This window comes from Ovis aries, chromosome 12 (assembly GCF_016772045.2).
Source record: "Ovis aries strain OAR_USU_Benz2616 breed Rambouillet chromosome 12, ARS-UI_Ramb_v3.0, whole genome shotgun sequence".
NCBI classification, from domain to species: domain Eukaryota; kingdom Metazoa; phylum Chordata; class Mammalia; order Artiodactyla; family Bovidae; genus Ovis; species Ovis aries.
In genome coordinates, this window is record NC_056065.1 from 62,260,283 (window position 1) to 62,284,296 (window position 24,014).

General features: G+C 44.8%; 1 protein-coding gene across 2 annotated transcripts in view; it reads left to right on the forward strand.

The window, feature by feature from the left end:
- The window catches only part of LOC101102503 (voltage-dependent R-type calcium channel subunit alpha-1E), a 342,192-nt gene that overhangs the window by 231,707 nt on the left and 86,471 nt on the right, over positions 1–24,014 (forward strand). For both annotated transcript variants that reach the window (XM_042229161.2, XM_042229165.2), the window contains 9 exons: positions 7,889–8,004; positions 15,015–15,068; positions 15,716–15,805; positions 16,768–16,977; positions 17,747–17,859; positions 19,670–19,782; positions 20,128–20,259; positions 20,727–20,799; positions 21,669–21,786. In XM_042229161.2, the coding sequence (XP_042085095.2) occupies positions 7,889–8,004; positions 15,015–15,068; positions 15,716–15,805; positions 16,768–16,977; positions 17,747–17,859; positions 19,670–19,782; positions 20,128–20,259; positions 20,727–20,799; positions 21,669–21,786 (1,019 nt within the window). The remainder of the gene's footprint in view (positions 1–7,888; positions 8,005–15,014; positions 15,069–15,715; positions 15,806–16,767; positions 16,978–17,746; positions 17,860–19,669; positions 19,783–20,127; positions 20,260–20,726; positions 20,800–21,668; positions 21,787–24,014) is intronic.

The window sequence follows — 24,014 nt, forward strand, 5'->3', positions numbered from 1 at the left end:
GATAAACAGATCTTTGAGTCATAGGGGCCAGCCCCTCCAGGCAGGCTTTATCTTCCTTTTGGTTGCCATGACAACAGCAAGGGCCTCTGCATCAGTAAACGAAGCTTCCTGCTTGGACTGAACCCGGAGGAGAGGTCTGGAGCTAGAAGCCAGAACTGGAAGCCATGTAGTCCTCCAGTAGAGTGTTGTTACACAGACCTACCAGAACATCTTCCCCATTAGGTGAATACAGAGATGCCTGTTCAGATACACTGAGACTCTGAGGTGACATAACGTGGGCAGGAATTTCCAGTTGGAGCAGCTCTTCAGTGAAGCTCACTCTAACCCCCAACAGTTAGTCATCTCACAGAGAATTCTAGCAACGTGAAAGGCCAAAGCCCCTCCCATCACCCTGTGGATCCATACCAATCACTTTAGTTTATTAATAGGCAGAAGAGCCACTGTGTGAATTATCTGGGGCTCCTCTGTAAGTCTAGAAGTTCATCAAATAGAAATCAATTTAATATTAACCTAAATATGACTTCACATACCCCCTAGTCACATATGATAAACACACCTCATCTGAGATTATCTTTATCATTCTTCCACTTTAATCATGAATAATATGTAATTGGCTATGTATGAATAGTTTATTTGCACAAATTATGCCTCTCATATAAACTGCTAAAAAACAAAAGCAGTCACAAGTATAAAGTTACTAACTTGAATGTAAGAAAAGTGTACTTAACCATGCAGTATGGTGAGATCGGCCTCCTCCCTAGTTCCAGTAGCTGAAGTTTAGAAAGCCAAACCTTGCAAGCACATGAAACAACCAGAAGAGAGGCTCAGCTGTGCCTCTCTTCACATCATCCTCCTTCTGTGTGGTAACTGTAGGTTATCTTCCCAGGGGGAAAAAGACCACAACATTATGGGTAACAGAACCGGTTAAGAAGCATTCCAATAAAATGGGATAGGTTATCCCCCCCACCGGTTTTATTGTGATATGACTGACATATAACACTGCATTTATTTAAGATATATAAAGTGATTCAGCATTTGTGAGTACTGTAAAATGGTCACCACAATGGGTTTAGTTAACGTCCATCACATCACATGGTTCCATTTTTCTCTTATGATGAGAACTTTCAAGATTTACTCTCTCAGCAACTTTGAAATGTGCACAATACTGTTAACTATTGTCTCTATGCTGTGTGCCACATCCTCAGAACTTGTTTATCTTGTAACTGGAAATGGATACCTATTGACCACCTTCACCCATTTCCCCCAGCCCCTACCCCCACCTCTGGCAACCAGAATATTCTGTTTCTGAGTTCAGTTTTTTTTTAAGTTACACACATAAATGAGATCCTACAGTACTTGGCTTTCTCTGTCTGACATATTTTACTTAGCATAATGCCTTCAAGGTCTATCTATATTGTCCCAAATGGCAGGATTTCCTTCTTTATTATGGCTGCATAATATCCTGTTGTGTGTCTATGTGTGTACATGCTCATAGATGGAGATTTAGATTGTTTCCCTGTTCTGGCTATTATAAATAATGCTGCAATGAACATGGGGCTACAGAATCTCTTTGAGATAGTAATTTCAATTCCTTTGAATATATACCGAGAAGTGGGATTGCTAAACCATATGGTAATTCTATTTTCAATATTTTGAGGAACCTGCATACTATTTTCCATAGTGGCTGCAGAAATTTATATTTGTGCCAATAGTGCAAAGGGGTCCCATTTTCTCCACATTCTCCCCAATAGTTGTCTCTCGTCTTTTTGGTAAGAACTTTTGTAACACGTGTAGTTTTGATTTGCATTTCCCCAATGATTAGTAATGTGAGTACTTTTTCATGTACCTGTTGGTCATTTGTATGTCTTCTTTGGGAAAAAAAATGTCTATTTAGTTCCTCTGCGTGTTTTATAATGGGTTTGTTTTTGTTATGCTATTAAATTACGTAAGTTCTTGATATATTTTGACTATTAACCCCTTATCAGATATATGGTTTGCACATGTTGTCTTCATTTCCATAGGTTGCCTTTTCATTCCATAGCTTGCCATCTCACTGACTTTTTATCATTTTACAATCTCTTGCAAGAATCCATTCAGGACTCTCAGACTAAAACAGATTCATTCCTACCCTGGTTATGAGCAGAGCTTATTTTGTGGTTTTCTAACATCAGCCTTGTCTGGAGAGGAAGCTGAGGCAGAGAGCTTTACTGCTCAGTTTTTTTAGCACCAGTGGTTACTGGAGCACCTCCCTGCAAGAGTAGACTTGGTTGTATTTATGCTGCATCACGTGGGGTTTATTTTTGTTTGCCTGGTTTGAAATTCTGAAGTCTAGATGCATCCCAGTCTGAATTCTGCTACATCTAGGGTGTAGAAACACTGGATGGAGCAAATGAAAAGGAGCGGATTACCCATCCTCTTTCCTTGAGCCGTAGGTTAATGCTAGGTGGACGTAGGGGACATGAACACTCTTCTCATGTCAGATTTTCTCCTTTGGAACTTCCTGTGGCTTAATCCAAAGAAACTGGATAAGATATTCACAGGGCCATTCCTTGAGGCACGTTTCATTAAGAAGTTTGGCAGTGGATGGCTAAATAAGGTAACGGCCATATGTTTTATCTTTGCAAAAGCATCGTCATCTGAATAACTCCAGGATAATCCTCTATGAAGAGGAGAGAGTATTCAGGTCCTCAGGGGAAGAGAGGGACCAGAAGGAGGAACACACGTCCCTTTCCTCAGTCTGGCTACATATATGCTCATGAGATTGGCAAGTGTGTTGTATCTAAGGTTAGAATAATCACTTATTTGGGGCAGGTAATGGAGCTAAATCCTGTTTGTCCCTGCTTTCTCCAGAATGCAATATACATATAAATGGTGAGTAGGATACACAAATTCAAGCAGTGCCTCACTAACCTGACTAATGCTACAAGTTTTATAATAGGTCCTCATTAACCCAACACAGAACAATGGATTATATGCTGCTCTCTCAATTTAAAAGATAGTCCTTTTCAAAAAAACACAAAATTTTGTTTCTATGTCTTTATTTTCCTCAACCTCTGGCTGAAGAATAAATCCCTTTTGTGGGTTTTAAATGTGACTGCTAGACACAGGAAAGACCGCTCAGGCCTTGTAGAGACAGCACTTGATCTGGAATCAAAAGATACTCGTTTGAATTCCGGCTCTGTCTCCTGCTAACTTGGTCATTTTGAGCGAGTAACATTTCTGATTCTCCCAGGGTTTCCGCAAATCTACGTGAAATCATTTACATGAAAGTGATTTAGAAAATGAGACTTTTACAAATGTGGCTTATGAACATTAGCTGTCCTTAATACTTTATTTTTGTAATATGTAGTATCTGCTATAATATTTGGCTGTGGGTTAAACTTCCCAGGTCCTTGTTGGAATGTGGTGTGACTCCGACTCTACTTGGCCTCATGGAACCCTCAGACCTGTCAGAGAGAGAAGCCTTGGCACAAACACTGTGACAGCAAGGGAGAGGTGGGAAGTGTCATGAACGATATGGTGCCATACTTTGTGCCCTGGGCTCCTAACTGAAACACAAAACAAGCCGATTGATCAACATAATACAGAAGGCCTCCAAACACAGCCCTTCTTCCCCTCCACTGACGTGCAGAAAGCTGCTTAGAAAGTTTCCCTGTTGGTGCACACTTTGTTTCTTTTAGCCAAGAGGCTTCTTAAAAAGTCCAAGCCAGATTTGTTGGGCTCTGGGCCTGTAGGATGCCAGGTGGGAGGGTGGGAGGAAATGGGGGCCTGCAGTGGCAGAGGAGAGCAGGGAAACCAGCTGGTGAGACTGGAGCCAGGAAACTTCCAAAGATAAAGAGAGATGAGGCCGGGATGACTTGCCTCTCCTACCGGAAATGAAGCCACGTGGTCATTCTGGGGATTGGGTAGAGGTGACACGCTGCACACTGCCTAGACTAATGCTACGGAGATTTCAGTGGAGCCAAACAAAGAAACATAGGGGTGGCCGTGTCCAGGAGTTACCTGGCAACTGCTCCATTCTTGTTAGTTCACCTGGCTCTGCTTGGGTCCATGCAGAGATGCTGCCTCCCTTCATTTAAGCCTTTGGAATTCAGGGCAGATCTATCAGTATGGTTTTCAAGTCAGCCTAGATATTGTAATTTTAAAAAAATCTATTAAGTAAGTACCATGCACCAGGCCTAGTCTAGTCCTGGAGGATGCAAAGTTGAGTAAGACAGAATGTTTCCACAAAAAGCTCACAGAGAGGGAGAGAGACAGTCACACGTATAGCTCACTGCCATAGACATCTGGCTGTAAGACGAGCTTTGAAGAGACAAAGAGAAGGTATAGCAGAGGTCAGAAGACTTGGGGCAAGGGAGAGCGGCAAGCTAAACATTAGAGGTGACGTTTCAACCTGGCCTTGAAGGATTTTAACAGGCTCAGGCAGGTAAGTCTGGGTTCTAGGCCAGTATAATTAAACCTTTAGATCCCTCACTGCTCTTTCGGGAACCGTGGGAAGTGTGCTGTGGCTGGAGCTTGGCTAGAGTGGGGCTGCAGGTAGGCATGAGGTAGATCAGATTGATGGGAAGTGAGGTTTGAAAGAAAGGTCCAGATATAACCATGAAGGACTTTGAAAGGTCTGTCAGGTATTTAGCAGCTGGTGGAGGAGAGGTGAAGGAAGAGAAGATAGAAGAGGGAATTTATAGGATCTGAGGGTCATGGTTCCTCTTAGTGGCACTGTGTCTTAGGACACTTGCCCTTTCAAATGACCTCTTAGATTCAGTTTTCTGAGCTGGAAAATGGAGATGTTGGTAATAAGGCAGATGCTGAAGGATTATCGTGTTTCTCTGCTCATAGCTCACTTATGTATGTGTGTGCTCAGTTGTGTCCGACTCTTTGTGACCCCATGAACTGTAGCCCATCAGGCTCCTCGGTCCATGGGATTCTCCAGGCAGGAATACTGGAGTGGGTTGCCATTGCCTCCTCCAGGGGATCTTCCTGACCCAGGGACTGAAGCCATGTCTCCTGCATTGGCAGGCAGACTCTTTACCACTGAGGCACCTGGAAAGCCCCATAATGTGCTTAAATTCTCCTGTTTCAAGGTCTTGCTCAAAATACTGCATCCTGCTAAACCCTCCTGAATTCCCTTAGAGCATAGTTGAAAAATGAAGGCACACACGTATGAAAAGGTAGAAAGCTGCCTATAAATATGCCACTGGGCTAGGCAGATATGTGGGGAATCTGGGCTCTTAGAGCAGAGAGGCCTAGGGTTCCAAACCTGGCTCCATCTCTCAGTTAAACTTGAATGAGTGGTTTAACTTTTAAGTTGAGGCTGAAAATATCTGTTTTGCTGCCTTCTCATTCTGGTTGCAAAGATTAAATGTACGAAATGGATGAAGGTACTTGGAAATTAGAAAGTGCTCCACCAGCGTCACTCAGTGTGGGTTTTATGTTAGGTTTGGACATGGTAAGATCCAGTGCATATTTTAAAAAGATAATTCTAATTGCTGTGAAATAGATGAAATGAAGCGAGAAGAGGCAGGTCACTAAGAGACCAGGTACATGCTATTTCAGTAGTCCAGGCAGGAAAAGGTGAGGTCCTAGACCAAGGCAGTAAGAATGAAAGGGAGGGTGGATCCAAGTGCCATTTTGAAGATAGAACCAACAGAACAATGACTGGGATAGGAAGACGAAGAACCAAAGGTAAGAACTTTGCTAGATGGTAACACCATGGACCAAGATAGCTCTCTGTTACTTTCTTACTTGCTGAAATCCAGATGAGGTGGAAGAAAGAGGTGCTCCAGGGCTTAAATTCTGTTACCCTGACTCTCACTGAAAGTGTAAAAGAAAGTGAAGTCTCTCAGTCATGTCCTACTCTTTGCGACCCCATGGGCTATAGTGTACCACTCTCCTCCATCCGTGGGATATTCCAGGCAAGAGTACTGGAGTGGGTTGCCATTTCCTCCTCCAGGGGATCTTCCCGACCCAGGGATCAAACCCAGGTCTCCTGCATTGTAGGCAGACGCTTTACCATCTGAACCACCAGGGAAGTCTGACTCTCACTGTTCCTAGTCACCTCTTCCTTCCCCCAAGACACCCTTAGTAGAACCCACTGAGCCTGACACCAAGTCCAAGAGAATTTCTTCCAGTTTGCCTTGTCCTGATTGTGACCTCTGTAAGGTGCCTGTGCCCAAGGAATCCCCTCTGTTTTGGAAGGAGAGGCCAGATATCCCCCTGCCTCATGGTAGATTGGCACCCCTCCCTCTCCTGCACTGGGGATGGGGCATGTCCCTTAGCCCCTGGTTCCCTCCTCCTCCCTGGACATGAGGGAGTAGATAGCAGGACCCTCAGTGGGTGCTGGACTCTGTTACCTTCAGGTTACTGCTCTTTGTTGATGGAGAGCTCAAGAATAAGTGGAACAGCTTTCAGGGAAGTAGGAGAATGCATGAGCCTTGGCTGGGAGGCACTGTGCTAGCAAGAGGTGTTCTGGCTGGAAGGGTGTTTGATGATAAGAAGGGCATTGGTGCAAATGTGGCATCCGGAGGGGCCTACTAGCCAGTGAATATTTCTTGATCCCCATTTTCTCATTTGTCGAATCTTACCATCTTCCTCTCTGCCAGGGAGTCCTCATTCCTCTCCTCTCTTCTTTTCCCACGGGGCTTTAGTGGGTGGCTTTGTTTTAATCGTCTTTTGCCACAGTGGCTCTGTGCCCTGTTAGGGGCTGTGTCTTCCGTCTGACCCTCATGCTGGTTTTATCCCCCTGTCTTGTTTTCCCCTCCACCCCACCCCACCCTCCCACTTTCTTCTGGAGCCATGTGCCCTTCCTGTGTCCTTTCCTTTCTTATCCAACCTTGACCAGCCATCTTCAAATAGCATTTCAACCCTTCAAGGCATCAGTGTCGTGGTCTTCGGTGGCAGCGCATACCAAGCACCACGCTCAGTGGGTCAGGCCACCAGCTTGATGGGTAGAGTTCAGATCCCAGTAAGTGACAAGTGACCGCCCTCCCCTAAGCCTTGGTTTCCCTATCTGTTAAATAGGGTTTTAATAGTGCTTACATCATAGGGTGATTGTGAAGATCAAACGAATTAATGGATATGAAAAACTTCATATAGGGCTGGCACATAATCATCAATCAATAGACAGTAGTCACTGTTGTTATTAAAAGCATAAAGGATAGTTAGACCCCTCGGAGGGTTGAGTTTCTGTTGTAGCCAGAGCCACGTAATATATAACATTCTGGAACCTAGCTCGTCCCATTACTAAGTCAGTAGCTTTCAAAACAGAGCAAACAGATGAGATCAGGCACTTTGCTATACAGCAAAAATATTGTAAAGCAACCATACTCCAGTAAAATTAAAGAAAGAAAAACCTCACCTTTATAAGGACAAAAAAGGAAATTAATACAAATGTTATTAATTTCAGCTTTTTAAAATAATATTCTAGTATAAGTTTCTTTCCAAGAACCTGATATACTCATAGTACAAGTTTTACATGTATGATTGTTATTTTCTAATTTCTATTAAATTTTTTTCTTTGATGGATTTCTTAATGGTGTATTCATTCATTTCCAAGTATATGAGTGTTTTCTAGCTGTCTTTTTGTTATTGATTTCTAGCTTTATTGCATTTTATTTCAAGAAGATAATTTATATTGGGGGAAAAGAAAAAAACAGAGCAAGCAGAAAGTTTTAGTGCTGACTGAAATGAAACTGATCCAAGAAGACTTCCTGCAAGAGGCTGAACGAAGTTCATTTCTGTGCAACATTTTAAGATCATAGTTGCAGGCGGGGACAAAGGGAATGGGGTCTACACGGTGCCTGCTCAAACACTTGCGCTCCTGCTTGCTTCACTCTCTCTTTTGACAATGGCACTGCCCAAACCTAGTGAATCTTACCCGCTTTGTCCACAGGGAATTTGCCAAAGAGAGAGAGAGAGTGGAGAACCGGAGAGCCTTCATGAAACTGCGGCGTCAGCAGCAGATCGAGCGTGAGCTGAACGGGTACCGCGCCTGGATAGACAAAGCAGGTAAGACCTGGGGGCTGGAGGAGGTTGGTGATGGGCTGCACAGACATCCGGAACCTACCCAGTACCCATTCCCAGTACTTCTGCTCAAAGGGCCAGTCTAGACCAGAGCGGAGAGAAGCTGGAAATGACTCATTGGCTTTGGGGGTTCCCAACTGGTCCCATTTTCTCCCTTTGGATCTGTCCCTGTTCTCTACCAAACATCTTTCAGGAGGCAGACATTTTAGCAAGGTGAACTGAGTAAAAGTTCACATAACCAAGTGCAAGAGCTAAGTCTGGGCTGATGCCATTTCACACTATTACCGTTACTACTAACAATAGTCCGTTCCATCCACAGATATTTATTGAGAGCGTACTTTGTGCCAAGTCCTGTTCTAGGCATTTGTGATACAGCAGTGAGCCAGAGCTCTACTCTCGTGGAGCTCAATTACCCTATAGCTGGGAAGGCAGTGATGAACAAAATAAGGAGTAATTTTTCATAGGGTAATAAGTACAACGAAGTGCTTTCCTGGTGGCTTAGATGGTAAAGAATCCACCAGCAATGCAGGAGACCTGGGTTCAGTCCCTCAGCTGGGAAGATCCCCTGAAGAAGGAAATGGCTACCCACTCCAGTATCCTTGACTGGGAAATCCCCTGAATAGGGGAACCTGGCAGCTACATACAGTCCATGGGGTCACAAGTGTTGGATACCACTGAGTGACAAAAGTGTCCACTTTCAAGTACAATCAAAACAGATCAAGGTAGGGTTAGGGGTTTAGGGTGAGTTGTAGTTTTAGCTGGAGAGTCAGGGTAGACCTATTTGGGGAGAGATGTGAAGGAGATGAGAGGATGAGCCACAGGGAGCTCTGAAGGAAGCATACCCCAGTGTCCTGGCTCTAATGTGGGAGGAGACCCAGAGGGCTCCAGGAACTGCCTGAGGTGTGAGCAGGGGAGGGCGGGAGCTGGGATGAAGGCATTCTCATGGTGGGAGCAGGCGGCAGAGTCTGTAGGACCTTTACTGGCCTTTGTAAAGAAAGTTCAGGGCTTTCCTGCGAGTCAAGTGAGAACCACGGGGGGTCATGAGCAGAGAAGGGACATGCTCTGTTTAAGATTTAAAGAAGCACCTGGTTGCTGCGTTGAGAACAGACGGTAGGAAGACCCGGGCCTGAGCAGGGAGACCGATAGTGAGACTACTGCAGTAGGCCTCCTAAGAGATGGTGCTGAGAATTGGTTTCCCTCTTCCTTGCTGTCATCAGCTCCTCACTCATGGCTCAGCCTCGGGAATAATTGTTGCCCAGCCCTGAGGAAAGGTCCAGGTTTATCCTGATTTTACGAACCCACAGAGAACCTCCAAACTCAAGAGTGACGGTGGCTCTGCTGTTTATGAGGGGCGTCGATCACCCCATATCTGTCAGTGAAGAGGATACATTTGTTTTCCTTGTTATTTTAAAGGTTGCATTGCACTGGTGTTATATGTCTTCATTTTCTTACTGAGCAAAGAGTACATTTTTTTAAATAAAAAATAAAAGCATGACAGTCAGCATCTTTGCTCTGCTCCTGGTAGAAAAGCAGAGCACAAAGAGATCTCTCGGGGAAGAATTTGGAATAGGATGGGGTACTTAGTGGCCTGACCCTTCTTCTCTAAGCTTTCGAATGATGGATGCTATGACTCCTATTCTGACCACAACACACGCAGGCTGTCTCAGCTCAGGAGTCGACATTTGATCATCTAGCTGGTGAGAGAGCAGGTATGATGCGAAGTGCCATGCCAAACCAAAGCCAAGTAAAAGCCAGTCCTCATCTGGGACTATCTGCATTTCTTTGCTGCTTCTGGAAGCAAGAGCCGTGGAGTGGTGATTGTACTCCCATCTCATCCTTGCTCCTCTGAGACTCTTGTGTGGACGTGGACTTGAATCTTCCCTCCCTCTTCTTGGAACAGCAACTCAACAGATTTGCCTCCAGGCCAGCCTGGCAGCTTAAAGCTCCCAACTGCCCCTGGCTTCCTGGGCAAGGGAGCCATCTGACAGACCACCCTAGTGCACAGGCTGGCAGCAAACTCCAAAGAGAACCCTCCACGCCCTTCCCACGGCCCCCTTCAGGGTCAGGGGGCTCAGGATGTTGCTCTTTGCGGCTCTGCTTTTCAAAATAATGCAGAATTCCAAGGCTCCTACTTTCTTCCAGTTGGCAAAGCCTGCTCTCTTCTCCTTCTAAGAAAAAAAGACGCACTGCGACGTCAAATTGTGCTTCCTGGCCCTTTCCTTTACAAATGGAGCGTGAGTGATTCAGAGACATATGGGTTACGTTTCCCTGGAAAGACACTCGCAAGTTCCAAAGGGAACTTGGCAAAAGACATTGGGGGAGGGGGTGGTGCCAGCCCATCAGGAGCCCTCGAGCGCTCCCCAGAGGTACTCAGCGGCACCATCCACCCTCCTCCTGCCTCAGGGGTCCTCGAATCTGCCCACCCCAAAGCCCCAGACACTGCGCAGAGTGAAAAAGACTCTCTGGCTGAGGTCATTCATGTGGCTAAGAGGTATTTAACAAGTACCTAATTTTAAAAGGATGGCCTCCAAAAGCCAGTGCCTTCAGTGACCTTCAAACCTTCTATGTGCACATCAAGGAGCATCCCACCAATAACACTTAGTCTGTTAGCTTAGTTTTGCCAGAGGGCTGTACTTAAAAAAGAAAACTAAATGTTATGACTTTATAATGGCCATCCTGCGTGGTACATTCCGAGCCTCAACATGTTCCCCTCCCTGGGAAATACATTACATACTCTTAGTTTTATATGCAGGTGGAATTATGGTAATAAGTTTACCCTTTTATGCTTGTCTTTGTACTTGTTAGAAGTGCTTAAATTAAACCATTGCTTAATAGTACTGCTGCAGGCTTATCCCCAGCAGCTGGGATCTTAGGGAATGATTGCTGGCACTTCCAGGTCCCCTCGCTTATGGCTGAGACAGAAGTGGGGGTCAAAACTCATCCACACCACTCTCAATAGAGGGCTCAGAATCCCACTATATGTGCGACAGAAGGTCTGTTTTGTTGATACATTTGAGGGATGTTGTTCTTGTTGTTCAGTCGCTAAGTTGTGCCCGACTCTTTGTGACCCCATGGACTGCAGCACACCAGGCTTTGCTGTCCTCCATTATCTCCTGGAGTTTGCTCAAATTCATGTCCATTGAGTCAGTAATACCATCCAACCATCTCATCTCCCCTTTCTCCTGCCTTCCATCTTTCCGAGCATCAGGGTCTTTTCCAATGAGTCAGTTCTTTGCATCAGGTGGCCAAAGTGTTGGAGTTTCAACATTAGTCCTTCTAAGGTATATTCAGGGTTGATTTCCTTTAGGATTGACTGGTTTGGTCTTCTTGTGATCCAAAGGACTCTTGAGTCTTCTCCAGTATCACAGTTCAAAAGCATCAATTCTTCTGCACTCAGCCTTCATTATGGTCCAACTCTCACATCCATACATGACTACTGGAAAAACCATGGCTTTAACTATGTGGACCTTTGTTGGCAAAATGATGTCTCTGCTTTTTAAATACATTGTTGAGGTTTGTCACAGCTTTTCTTTCAAGGAACAAGTTTTTTAATTTCATGGCTGCAGTCACTATCTTCACTTCCCTTCCTTTTGGAGCCCAAGAAAATAAATTCTGTCACTGTTTCCAATTTTTCCCCCTCTGTTCATCCTGATGGGACCAGTTCCCGGGATCTTAGTTTTTTGAATGTTGAGTTTTAAGCCAGCTGTTTTGCTCTCCTCTTTCACCTTCTTCAAGAGGCTCTTTAGTTTATCTTTGCTTTCTGCTATTAGAGTGGTGTTATCTGCATATCTGAGGTTATTGATATTTCTCCTAGCCATCTTTCTTTGGAGGGAATGATGCTGAAGCTGAAACTCCAGTACTTTGGCCACCTCTTGCGAAGAGTTGACTCATTGGAAGAGACTTTGATGCTGGGAGGGATTGGGGGCAAGAGGAGAAGGGGACGACAGAGGATGAGATGGCTGGATGGCATCACTGACTTGATGGACGGGAGTCTGAGTGAACTCCAGGAGTTGGTGACAGACAGGGAGGCCTGGCGTGCTGCTATTCATGGGGTCACAAAGAGTCGGACACAACTGAGTGACTGAACTGAACTGAACTAGCAATCTTGATTTCAGCTTGTGCTTTATCCAGCCTGGCATTTCACATGATGTGCTCTGCATATAAGTTAAATAAGCAGGGTGACAGTGCACAGCTTTGATGTACTGCTTTCCCAATTTTGAACCAGTTCATTGTTCCATGTCTGTTGCTTTTTGTCCTGCCTATAGGTTTCTCAGGAGACAGCAAGGTGGTTTGGTATTACCTTCTCTTTAAAAATTTTCCACAGTTTATTGTGATCCACACAGTGAAAGGTTTTAGTGTATTCAGTGAAGCAGAGGTAGCTGTTTTTCTGGAATTCCCTTCCTTTTTCTGTGATCCAATGAATGTTGGCAACCTGATCTCTGGTTCCTCTACCTTTTCTAAATTCAGCGTGTACATCTGGAAGTTCTCAGTTCAAGTACTGCTAAAGCCTAGCTTGAACGATTTTGAGCACTACCTTGCTAACATGTGAAATGAGTGTAATTGTATGGTAGTTTGAACATTCTTTGACATTCCCTTTCTTTGGTATTGGAATGAAAGCTGATCTTTTCCAGTCTTGTGGCTGCTAATGAGTTTTCCAAATTTGCTGGCATATTGAGTACAGTATTTTAATAGCATCATCTTTTATGGTTTGAAATAACTCATGCCAGAATTCCATCACCTCCACTAGCTTTGTTCATAGTAACGCTTCCTGCACTTCCACTGCACTTCACATTCTAGGATGTTTGACTCTAGATGAGTGACCATACCATCGTGGTTATCCAGGTCATTAAGACCTTTTATGTGTATTCTTGCCACCTCTTCTTAATCTCTTCTGCTTCTATTAGGTCCTTGCAATTTTTGTCCTTATTGTGCCTATCTTTGCAAGAAATGTTCCCTTGGTATCTCCAGTTTTCTTGAAGAGATTTCTAGTCTTTCCCATTCTATCGTTATCCTCTATTTCTTCTCATTGTTTGCTTAGGAAGGCTTCCTTATCTTTCCTTGCTATTCTCTGGAACTCTGCATTCAATTGGATATCTTTCCCTTTCTCCTTTGCCTTTTGCTTCTCTTCTTTAGTGAGGCATATTCTAATAAGTCTTGGCAGAAAATAGTGTCTCACCCATGATGACACCTCTGTGGAGTACAGGACTGCTCCTGGGGAGTCACAAGGGGAGTCCAGGGAACTGAGTGGTGGTTTTACAAATGCCAGCAACCAAATAATGCCCTCCCAACGCCAACCAGCTCTTTCCCTCTCTATTACCCATGGGATATCCAGCCATTCAATTCAGTTCTGACACTGAACACCACCCAAAGTGAGTGTAGACCCCACAAGCGAAGGGCTCCACCCCATGTGCCTATCTCTCCTTCACACACCAGCCACAGTAGGGTCCCCAGGTGATCTATACTTCTTCCTGGCTGAGGACAAATTCAAAGGGTTCCAGATTTGCTAATTCATTAGAATGACTTACAGAACTCAGGAAAAAACTATCACCAGTTTATTATGAAGAATGCAAGTCAGTAACAGCCAAATTGAAGAGATACACAGGGTAAGATATAGGGGGTAGGGATATGGGTGAACCCCAGAGCCTACAAGCACATCCAGGCACATCACCCTCCTAGCACCCTGATGGGCTCACCAACCTGTCAGCAAGCTGGGCCCCACCTGTAGGGATTTTTTGGTTGATTTTTAAAAATGATTCGTTTATTTATGTTTGATTGTGCGGGGTCTTTGTTCCTGTGTTCGGCCTTTTCTAGTTGCGGTGAGTGGGGGGCTGCTCTCGTGGTGGTGTATGGGCTTCTCACCGCAGGGGCTTCCCTTGCTGTGGAGCGCGGGCTCTAGTCTCTCGGGCTTCAGTAGTTGTGTTACACTGGCTTTAGTGACTCCATGACGTGTGGAATCTTCCCCGACCAGGGATCGAACCTGTGTCTCCTGCATTGGCAGGCAGATTCCTGACCACTGTACCACCAGGGAAGTCCCATGTAGGGTTTTAAATGGAGGTTCCCTTATGCAGACCGGAATGATTGGATCATCGGCCATTGGTGACTGATAGTGTCAAGCCCCTCTCCCCTCCTGAGAGGTGGGAAGGGGATGAGACTGAAAGCTACAATCTTCTAATCATGTGGTGGTGCGTTTTGAGTGACCGTCCCCCCTCCTTACACTATCTAGGCCTCTCCCTCAGTGAGTCATCCCATTAGCATACAAAAGACAGTACATCCCACGGGCTTTGGAAGCTCTGTGCCTGAATGGTGAACAAAAACCAAATATTTATATTTTATTAAGTCACAGGGACAATTTCGTGATGGGCTGAAGCCTCTTCAACGCAGGCTGTGCTCAACAAGGCAGGATGGACGTGGTGGGGGGAGAAGAAGCAAGGCCACAAGGCTGCTCCTCTCTTTGAGGGGCGGTGAGCATCTTCCTATGCCCCTTCCTGAAAGAAGTAGGCTAGACCCCATAAACGTGGTCTCATCTTCTGAATGAGGGGGAGGTGTTATGACCTGGCAGCTACTGCAAACAAGCAAAATTAAGGAAGCTCCTGTTGCTAGGATAGCTTTAAGGAAACTGGATAAAAGAAAACAGAAATGGAAATTTTTTGTTTTTATCAATTTAGGAGGATTTTAGTTAAAAAGATCAACTCTCGCTCTCAGAGCTGTTTATTCTCCTAAATAGCTGTTTATTCTTTGGTGTTTCAGACCAAGAGCTGAATCTTAACCCATCACCCCCTGTGCCCCCTTCATCAAAGACCTTCCTTTCTGTTCTGATGCTCTGATGCTCCGTCTATGACCCTTGATGTCTTTCTGACACTGGTGCTTGCAACCAGCTCTGAACTCCACTCTCTCTCCACGTTGCCCTGGAGCCAGAGCTGTTCCTCAGGGATTTTCATTTCGCAAAATAATTTGGCATTTACTGATAATTTACTAAACCATTTGTTTCCATATAGAGGAAGTCATGCTTGCTGAAGAAAACAAAAATGCTGGAACGTCAGCCTTAGAAGGTAAGGAAGTGCTCCAAGGCCTCATTGCTCTCTCATCTGCCCCCTCATCTGCGGCGGCTATGTCTCTTGATCAAGAGGAGAAAGAAAGAAAAGAGGGGTGCTTTGGGATTTGAAATGCGAGTCTCTCTGTCATAAAATCCCTCATGCTTTAAAAGGAAGGGAATTGAGTCATGGGTTTAAATGCTTTTTAAAGTGATGAAAATGAAATCCAAGAGTTGTTTCGTTCCAGGGCTTGTGATCAATAATGGGCAATGAAAAAGCCATCATACAACCAGTGGTTCAGAAAAGGATCTTCTTTGACAATTTGTGGGGGACATCTTGGGACCACTTTCATTGGCAAGAAGTGACCCTGTTTATGAAGAGCCAGAACAAATAGATACAGGGTGCCTGTTTACCTACTGAGTTTAGAAGAGCTCCCGCAAGGAGTCAGGAGCCTTGTTGCATGGGATTCAAGAGCCTCGTGTGTCAGAGGCGCTGCTGAGCAGGGGAGCCACGTTTCTGTAGGCGTTTGTTACTTCTCTCACCCTGATTCGGGTATTTAAAGGCAGGCATCTGTGTCACAGGTGCCTCTAGGCCACTGTCCTGTTTTGACCAGCCTGACCGGTGAGTCTTCTGTCCTCTCTCTGCCCCTTGCTTCCCTGGTGTAGTGCTTCGGAGGGCAACCATCAAAAGGAGCCGGACTGAGGCCATGGCACGGGACTCCAGCGACGAGCACTGCGTGGACATCTCCTCTGTGGGTGAGTGGAGGTTGTCGGATCATCTTTCACTGCTCTGAACCTCCCATTAAAGGGAGCATCCTATCTTAGGAGAAATGCCACAAGGAGGAGGGGAGCCCAAAGAATCCAGAACTTTGGGATGTAGTTAGGGAAAGACACTGGAATCTAATCTCATCAACAGTGACTTAAAGGAAAAAAAAAAAAATGGACCAAGGGATAATGTTTATGTGAGACACGGGGTTTGGGGCCAAGAATCCAACCCAGATTCTTCCAGCATGGCAGATGTATCTCTTCCGCGTGTGTTTCCTGTCTCTCCTGGATGTGCTAACGAGCACCCACTTTGGGATATTGTTCACTGAGGAGGCCCATATGAGAAACTGCGATCATTTGCTTAATCATAGTAACATCTACCTACTTGCATCACCTGCTTCCATGCTATGCTTAAACAGATTCCTAGTGACAACCCTTTAACTTGCCTGCTGTTCCATCCCAGGTTCTCTTAGAGAGCCTGGCTGACGGCAGACTTTTCTTCTCCAAAAAAAAAGGGAAGGGTCTTGACTTCATCCTGAAAGGCAGAAGAGGTGTACAGAGCTCATCACTGCTTCAGGTTGCCAGGGGTAGAAAAATCACAAATGTAGCAATATGATTCCAGTGCCTGAAGCATATTCAAAAAGAAAAGCTCAATCTGTTACAAACATAAACAGGATCCTATTAGGATTCAAGATCCCGGCTGGATGCCTGCTATCCTGCCCTGGGGAATCCTTCCATTTCCTAGCACCAAGAGTGCCCAGAGGAAAAGCAGAGTTCCCTGCTGTGCTGTGGAAACTCTTAGCTCGTAACAGGGGGCTGCCCCAGGGTCTGCAACGTGGCAGTCCCCTAGCTCTGGGACCAAAGCTGTCCACCTGGACCTCTGAATGCCCTCTTGTCATGGAGGGTGATCTCTTTTGCAGCATCATTCTTCCTCCTTCCTTTTCCCCAACTAGGCACACCTCTTGCCCGAGCCAGCATCAAGAGCGCAAAGGTGGACGGGGCCTCCTATTTCCGGCACAAGGAGCGACTTTTGCGTATCTCTATCCGCCACATGGTTAAGTCCCAGGTGTTTTACTGGATCGTGCTGAGCCTTGTGGCTCTCAACACCGCCTGTGTGGCCATCGTCCACCACAACCAGCCCCAGTGGCTCACCCACCTCCTCTGTAAGTGAACGGTGACTGCTGGCTCTCACGGCTGCCGCTCGATGGGTGTGTGAATGTCAAGAGAGCAAGGTGTCACACGGCTTGGCAGTGGTTCTGCCCGCCCAGAGTTCTGCCTGTCCGCCACTGAGGCCAGAGTTGTCCCCAGGGGGTCGGGATTATCCATTTTCAGCTGTCATTCATTATTGAATCGGGTAAATAAATCTTTAGTGATGAGTCAACAACATGGTGTTACACCTTGTATAATCCCAGGCCTTCACTTCGTGCCTTTAGGAGGCTCAGGGATTAGGGAGTCTTGGTCACCCAAGTCCTAGGGGCAAGTTCTTAGGGAAATGGATACCTTCAGCAGACCAGAAAGGAAACCTGTATAGGTCAGCCCTTGGTAAGGCTGCCCTGGGGTGAGGGTGAGTCTCCTGGAGGCTGTCCCAGCAGGGTGTATGGAGAGTAAATCCAGCTCTTTCATCAAAGCCATGCTTAAGCCCTTTCTATCTCCTGAAAGCCATCTGCCACTTAAAAGGTAGTGACAAACCCACGTGTCAGAAGAGAGCAGAGCTGACCTGTGGAGTGTGCTGGGACTCAGTCTGGGCCTGAGCGTGTTCAGACAAGGAGAGGTTTTGCCTGGCTCTGACCTGGTCCGTGGTCACTGACTGTCCTGCCTGTGTGGGTCCCACTGCTCTTGAGGGCTCCTCTGTAGGTGGTGGGGATTTGGGTCGGGGAGGACAGGAGCCCGTGCCATCCATGGAACCAATGCTTCTGCCTTTAATGCTTTCAGACTATGCAGAGTTTCTGTTTCTGGGGCTCTTCCTTCTAGAGATGTCCCTGAAGATGTATGGCATGGGGCCTCGCCTTTATTTTCACTCTTCCTTCAACTGCTTTGACTTTGGGGTAAGTGCTCTGGAGGCGCCCATCTTTCTGCCTGGGGTTGCTATGCTGTGGTTTGAGATAAGCACCTTGCTCCGGGGCTCAGCATGAAGCCTTGAAATCAGAATTTATTAAAGGAGGATAGATAGGATTAGCCAAAGGGAGGTCAGGAATGAGTGAATACTTGCCATACGAGGATTTGTTTGGGTTTTTGAAATGCTCTTTTATTTTTAATGTTTTTACTGAAATGTGTAACATGCACACCAGAGAGTAAACACTTCAGTGTCTATAGCTCAGTAAATTTTACAAAGCTCCCCATAGCCAGAATTTTGAACCGCTTATTACCTTGGAGGAAGCCTGGGAGAGAAGAACAAAAGACTTGATTCTGGAAAGTGGTTTCATCAAAACTGAGAAACAAATATATTTATTTTTTTAGTTCAGTTTAAAATTGAGAAAATTATCTAGATATACCCTTAAACATTCATACTCATATGCACACATACCCTCTTAAATTAGCAAGCCCCTGCATAGACTTCACCCAATGTCCACATTCCTAAATAATAATGATACATAAAAGTGTGCATGATCAATGCTCTTCAAGGTGCTTTCACATACATTTTTGTCCTCCGCCACTTTCAGTCCTGCCCACGATGTGAAGTATTGGGAATTAGGCTACCCGTTTACACATGAGTCAACAGGGGACCTCGTGTGCAAGTTCACACAGCCAGTTAGCAGCAGAACTAGGTTGCAAAACTTTGGGTTCCTGAACCACCTCTCCTTCTGCCAAACTCTCTTCTTTTTCTGCCAAATCTCCAGTTAGGTGCTAACGATTTTGAGCACTTGCCAACCTGCATTTTAACTTGGAACATATGCTTCTGGGTAGAGGCAATTTTCAGGCATAAGAACTAGTGAAAGACCATTTTTATCTTAGTTCCCTTATGTATATACTTTTCAGCATTGCTGTGAGGATTAATTTCTGTTATTTCTCCTAGTTCAATGTGGGGAATGTATTAGGCCTTCAATAAACATAAAATTAAAACATAAAACAAATTGAATGGCTGATTTGACATTGCTGCTTCCTATAGCAATCAGATTCTATGCCACTAATTAGTACCATCACGTCCAGGTGTGTGGGGCCTGAGTGACTGAAAGCCATTTCATGTTAGCACTAAATTCTGGGCCAGCAAGAGAATGTGGACCTTCTCAGAAGTTTTTCTATTGGAAAGCAACCTGTATTCATTTAAATTTCCTTTCTTATTTGAGGACTGCTCTTTTGTCTGTCTGTTCAAGGTGTTTTAATAAGAACAGTACAGCTGTCAAATCTGTGCAGAAGTGGCGAATGACTTGTAGTTTTCAGGAAAGAGCAGTCAGTAAACAAGCTACAGGATGAAGGAGGAAGTTTAGCGAGGAGAGTGGGGAACAGTGGGGAGAGAAGGGGCAGAGTCTCATTTTTCCTTGGCAGCCTTCAAAAATAGGTGGTCCTGCTGGGGGTGGCCTTCCCTGCTGGCTCCGCTGGTAAAGAATCCACCTGCAGTGTGGGAGACCTGGGCTCAATCCCTGGGTTGGGAAGATCCCCTGGAGAAGGGCACAGCTACCCACTCCAGTACTGTGGCCTGGAAAATTCCGTGGACTGTATAGTTCACGGGGTCGCAAAGAGTCAGACAGGACTGAGTGACTTTTGAAGAAGAAGATTGGAGGCAGGCAGGGTGGGGAGGGAAAGGTTTATTAACTTCAGAATAGCCCAGTGAGAACTGCTGATTGAGGGATCCCTCCTCCCCCTCCTCCTCCCCTTGGCCTTTTCTTCTTCTCACTGTGGCTGGCTTTGGCTCTTTAGGTCACAGTGGGCAGCATCTTTGAAGTAGTCTGGGCCATCTTCAGACCTGGTACATCTTTTGGAATCAGTGTCCTGCGAGCTCTCCGGCTTCTAAGAATATTTAAAATAACCAAGTAAGTGGTCAGAATCTAGACTCCTCCCAGCCACCTCTGGGTGTGGAAGCTCCTCTCTGCCACATTATATTGCCTTACGTCCTCACCACAGGATCCCTTTCCTCACCCCACTTTCTACTCCACGCTTCCGCTTCTCTTCCGTCTCCAAAGACCAAACCCGTGAAAGTGCCTGAGTGCCAGCTCCTGTGCCACCTTCCCAAGGGGAGCCACATTACTGTTCCATCTCTCCTTCCTACAAGTATCCAGATGCAGCTTACCTCATAGGTCTCCCGGCAGATGCCCAGCTGGGCCTGGAGGTAATCTGGTACCCGGTTCACCGCCATAACGCTGTCTGGGTTTTTGCAGGTATTGGGCATCCCTCCGGAATTTGGTGGTCTCCTTGATGAGCTCCATGAAGTCTATCATCAGTTTACTCTTCCTCCTCTTCCTCTTCATCGTTGTCTTTGCTCTGCTAGGAATGCAGCTGTTTGGGGGCAGGTAAGCACCGATGAAGGTTCCAGCCAAAGCAGCCTCAAAACCTCATCTTCATCCTGTGAGCTCTGGGGTCACCAGTTTGTTCACGATGTTACCATGCGTTTGTTCGTGTCCATGGCCCAAATCAACCATGCACCTTATGTGTGGAACAGATGTCTCTCTTTTTAATCCTTCCACACCATACGGGGTTCTTATTGAGGGGACCTCTCCCTTTGGAGCTGCCCTTGAAAGGTGCAGCTTGGGGTCTTGTAAGTCAAGAAAAGTCCAGATCCCATCACCAGTGCCCTTCAAGTGCACAGTTCCTGGTAGTAATCACTAAAACCATCTTCGTAAGTTAGTGGAATGGAAGGAGAGTAGGGAAGACAGGGATGTGAAGAAGGGGGAAAAGAGTGATGAAAATGGCATAATTTTAGGAAGGGAAACTTGGTGTGTGAGATTCTCATTTCGTTCTCTCTGAACCTCCTTTTCAGATTCAACTTTAATGATGGGACTCCTTCAGCAAACTTCGACACCTTCCCTGCAGCCATCATGACTGTATTCCAGGTACGAGGATGTTAAAAATGTTGCTTGGGATCCCTTGGTGCACATCCTCCAAGGTAATGATGTTGTAAAAGAATCCTCCCTTTCCTCTCCAGGCTCCTCTCAGGCAGTACCTAGTACTCTTGCTGATTAAGTAGTCATCACCACTGTTAATTCCTAGGATTTCTATAGCTCTGTTCTCACGAATAATAAAAGAGCTCTATTGTGATGACCTCATTGGCCTTCTCCCTACACTTGTGAGTTTGCAAGAGATGATAATTAAGTCAAAGACATTCAGTAACATCACATTTCTGGCTTTATGAAATTTGAAGTACCTTCTAACTTACATGTCCATTTAATGTAGAACCTTTTCCACCCCCACCCAATCCTTTTTTCTTTTTTTTTAATCATGGGAGAAAACTCAAATCTGATGTTGTTTAAGAGCTAAAGGAGAACTCTATTTAGCCAGAATATGAGATTGCACCAGAACTCAGTTTTCTGGAACTGGAGCCCTTGAGGCTCTTTCCAACAGTGCTGCTGTCTCAGTAGCTATATCTTGGCAGCTCCAGAAGATAGTCCATCAGTGCCTGAGCCACCTGATCTGTGTGGTTCCCGTAGGCTTGGCAAAGCTGCGGTGTGGGATGGGAGACTGGAGATTCTACGTTTTGAGGAACAGAACTTTTCCTTTTGATATTCTTCTTCCATTTTCAATGGCTAAAATTCTCTTACATATCAGAAGGCAGTTGAGGATTATTCATGGGTGTGACTTTTTTTTTTCTCCTTGACAAGAGGGTAAATGGAAAAGACCCAGACTCAGAATTTTCCCCTTTCCATTGACCCCATTTTCTCATCCAACCCAGGTCTCTAATTTGCCTGTTGTATGCTTTGTGTAGATCCTGACGGGTGAGGACTGGAATGAGGTGATGTACAATGGGATCCGCTCGCAGGGTGGGGTCAGCTCGGGCATGTGGTCTGCTATCTATTTCATTGTGCTCACCTTGTTTGGAAACTGTATCCTTTTTAAAATGCTTCCCTGTGCTGCCGGCCTAGACCAGGATGTGAGGAGGAGGAGGTGGCCGTGGTGGTGGTGATGCTGGTGATAGGGAGAGGGCAGGTAGCAATGGGGTAGACAGTGTTAGGTGTACTAAGAGAAACCAGGATCCTGCTCTTAAGGAACATTTGCTATTTGGGTAAAAGATGAGTATAAATAAAATAGAGTATCATCCCAGTTATCAGATATCATAACATCCAGGTTATCAGATTATTATCACAGATAAAATCATATGAGTATTACAGTAAATGATTGGAGGGACTATGAACTGGGGAAAATAAGGGAGCACAGAGATCACAATAGGCTGAAATAGTAATAACTGGATTATATTAATGAATTAATTATGTTTTCTTTTACTTAAACATTTATTTTTGTTTAAGTATAGTAGATTTACAATGTTGTATTAATTTTAGGTGTACAGAAAAATGTTTCAATTACACATATATATATATATATATATTCTTTTTCAGACTCTTTTCCTTTATAGGTTATTACAAAACATCAAGTATAGTTGCGGTGCTATACAGTAGGTCTTTGTTAGTTTTCTGTTTTATTTATAGTAATGGGTATATGTTAATCCCCAAACTCCTAATTTATCCCTTCCCCTCTTTCCCTTTTAATAATAGTAACCGTAAGTTTGTTTTGTATGTCCGTGGGTCTATTTTTATTCTGTATATAACTTCATTGGTATTTTTTTTTTTAAGATTCCACATATAGGTGATCTCATTGCCTTTGTCTGGCTCACTTCACTTGGGATGATATTCTGTAGGTCTATCCACGTTGCTGCACGTCATTAGTTCATTATTTTTTATGGCTGACTAATATTCCACTGTGTAAATGTCCGATATCTTCTTTATCCATTCATCTGTTGATGGACGTTTAGGTTGCTTCCATGTCTTGGTTATTGTAAATAATGCTGCAGTGAACATTAGGGTGCATGTATCTTTTCAAATTATGGTTTTCTCCAGATATATGTCCAGGAGTGGGATTTCTGGATCATATGGTAGTTCTCTATGTTAACAGGGAACAGAGCCTTCCACCTAATAAGTTCTCAAAAATATTAGTATTGTGGTTAATGCTAATACTGCTGAGCATAGCTAGCGTTTATCATACTTGTGCTATTCATAAGACCTCATATTAAATGGTTTTCGGCACTATTTCATCTAATCCTTACCTTACAAATCTTAGAGGAAATAAGTTGATCAAAGTCAATTACTAAATTATAATGGGAGACTAGAAAATAAGTGCCTTTAATTCCCAAACTTATGACTGGTCTTGGGATCTCGACAAGGAAGATTTAGGTTTTAATCCCAGCAGCTTTGCTTACCAGCTGTTTGGCCTTGGGAAAGTCACTTAACCTCTATGAGCTTCTAGTTTTCACATCTGAAAAGAGGAAACAACATCTATGTCCTTCATTAGTTGTAAATAATAAAATGAGATAGTTTACTTGAATATTCCACAGACCAGAAACTTCTACATGATGTTTTGGGCAAGTGGGACTTGTCTTGAATTGAGATCACTCCAGTGAAAGGGAGACAGCCATGTATTGCAGATGTAGTTTTTTGCCTTTTCCATAGTCTCATGGAGCATAGATGTTCCTTGAAAAACTGCTCTGAAAACTTCTAAGGGCCAGAGCAGACTATAAACAAACACAAGAAACCCATATAAAGAAAGCTAGGCAATGAGTCACAGAAATGGAAGGCCAGTTTGCCTTAATAGTGGCACCTTAATTTTCCTGTTACTCTGAGGGTAGTCAGAGCTGGACTTTTGTGCTAAAACAGATGTATGTTCCATAACACATGAGCCTCGAGGATAATTGGAAAATTGGGACTTCTGAGGTTAGAGCGTGGAATAGAAATGGGCTCCATAATGATCTTGTGTGCCCTGAGACATCTTGTTAAATGAAATATGGGAGCCTCCCAGGACAGGAAGATTGAGAAATGTTAGCACACCATTACTGACAGATAGTAATGAGTCTGTAGAATCTCTCTCTCTCTCTTTTTTTCATCTTTAAGGTCAGACTAGCATGCCTGATCTAGGTGGGCTTTAATTCCAGCCTCCTGGAAAGAAGAGATGAACTCCTACCTCTTGTTCCCTACCCGTCTTGTTGTTCAGTGGTTCTGTATTCAGTGTTGCTGTAATTAGAGGCAGTAGCTATGCAAAAGCCTCCTCCCTCCATCTCCCCCTT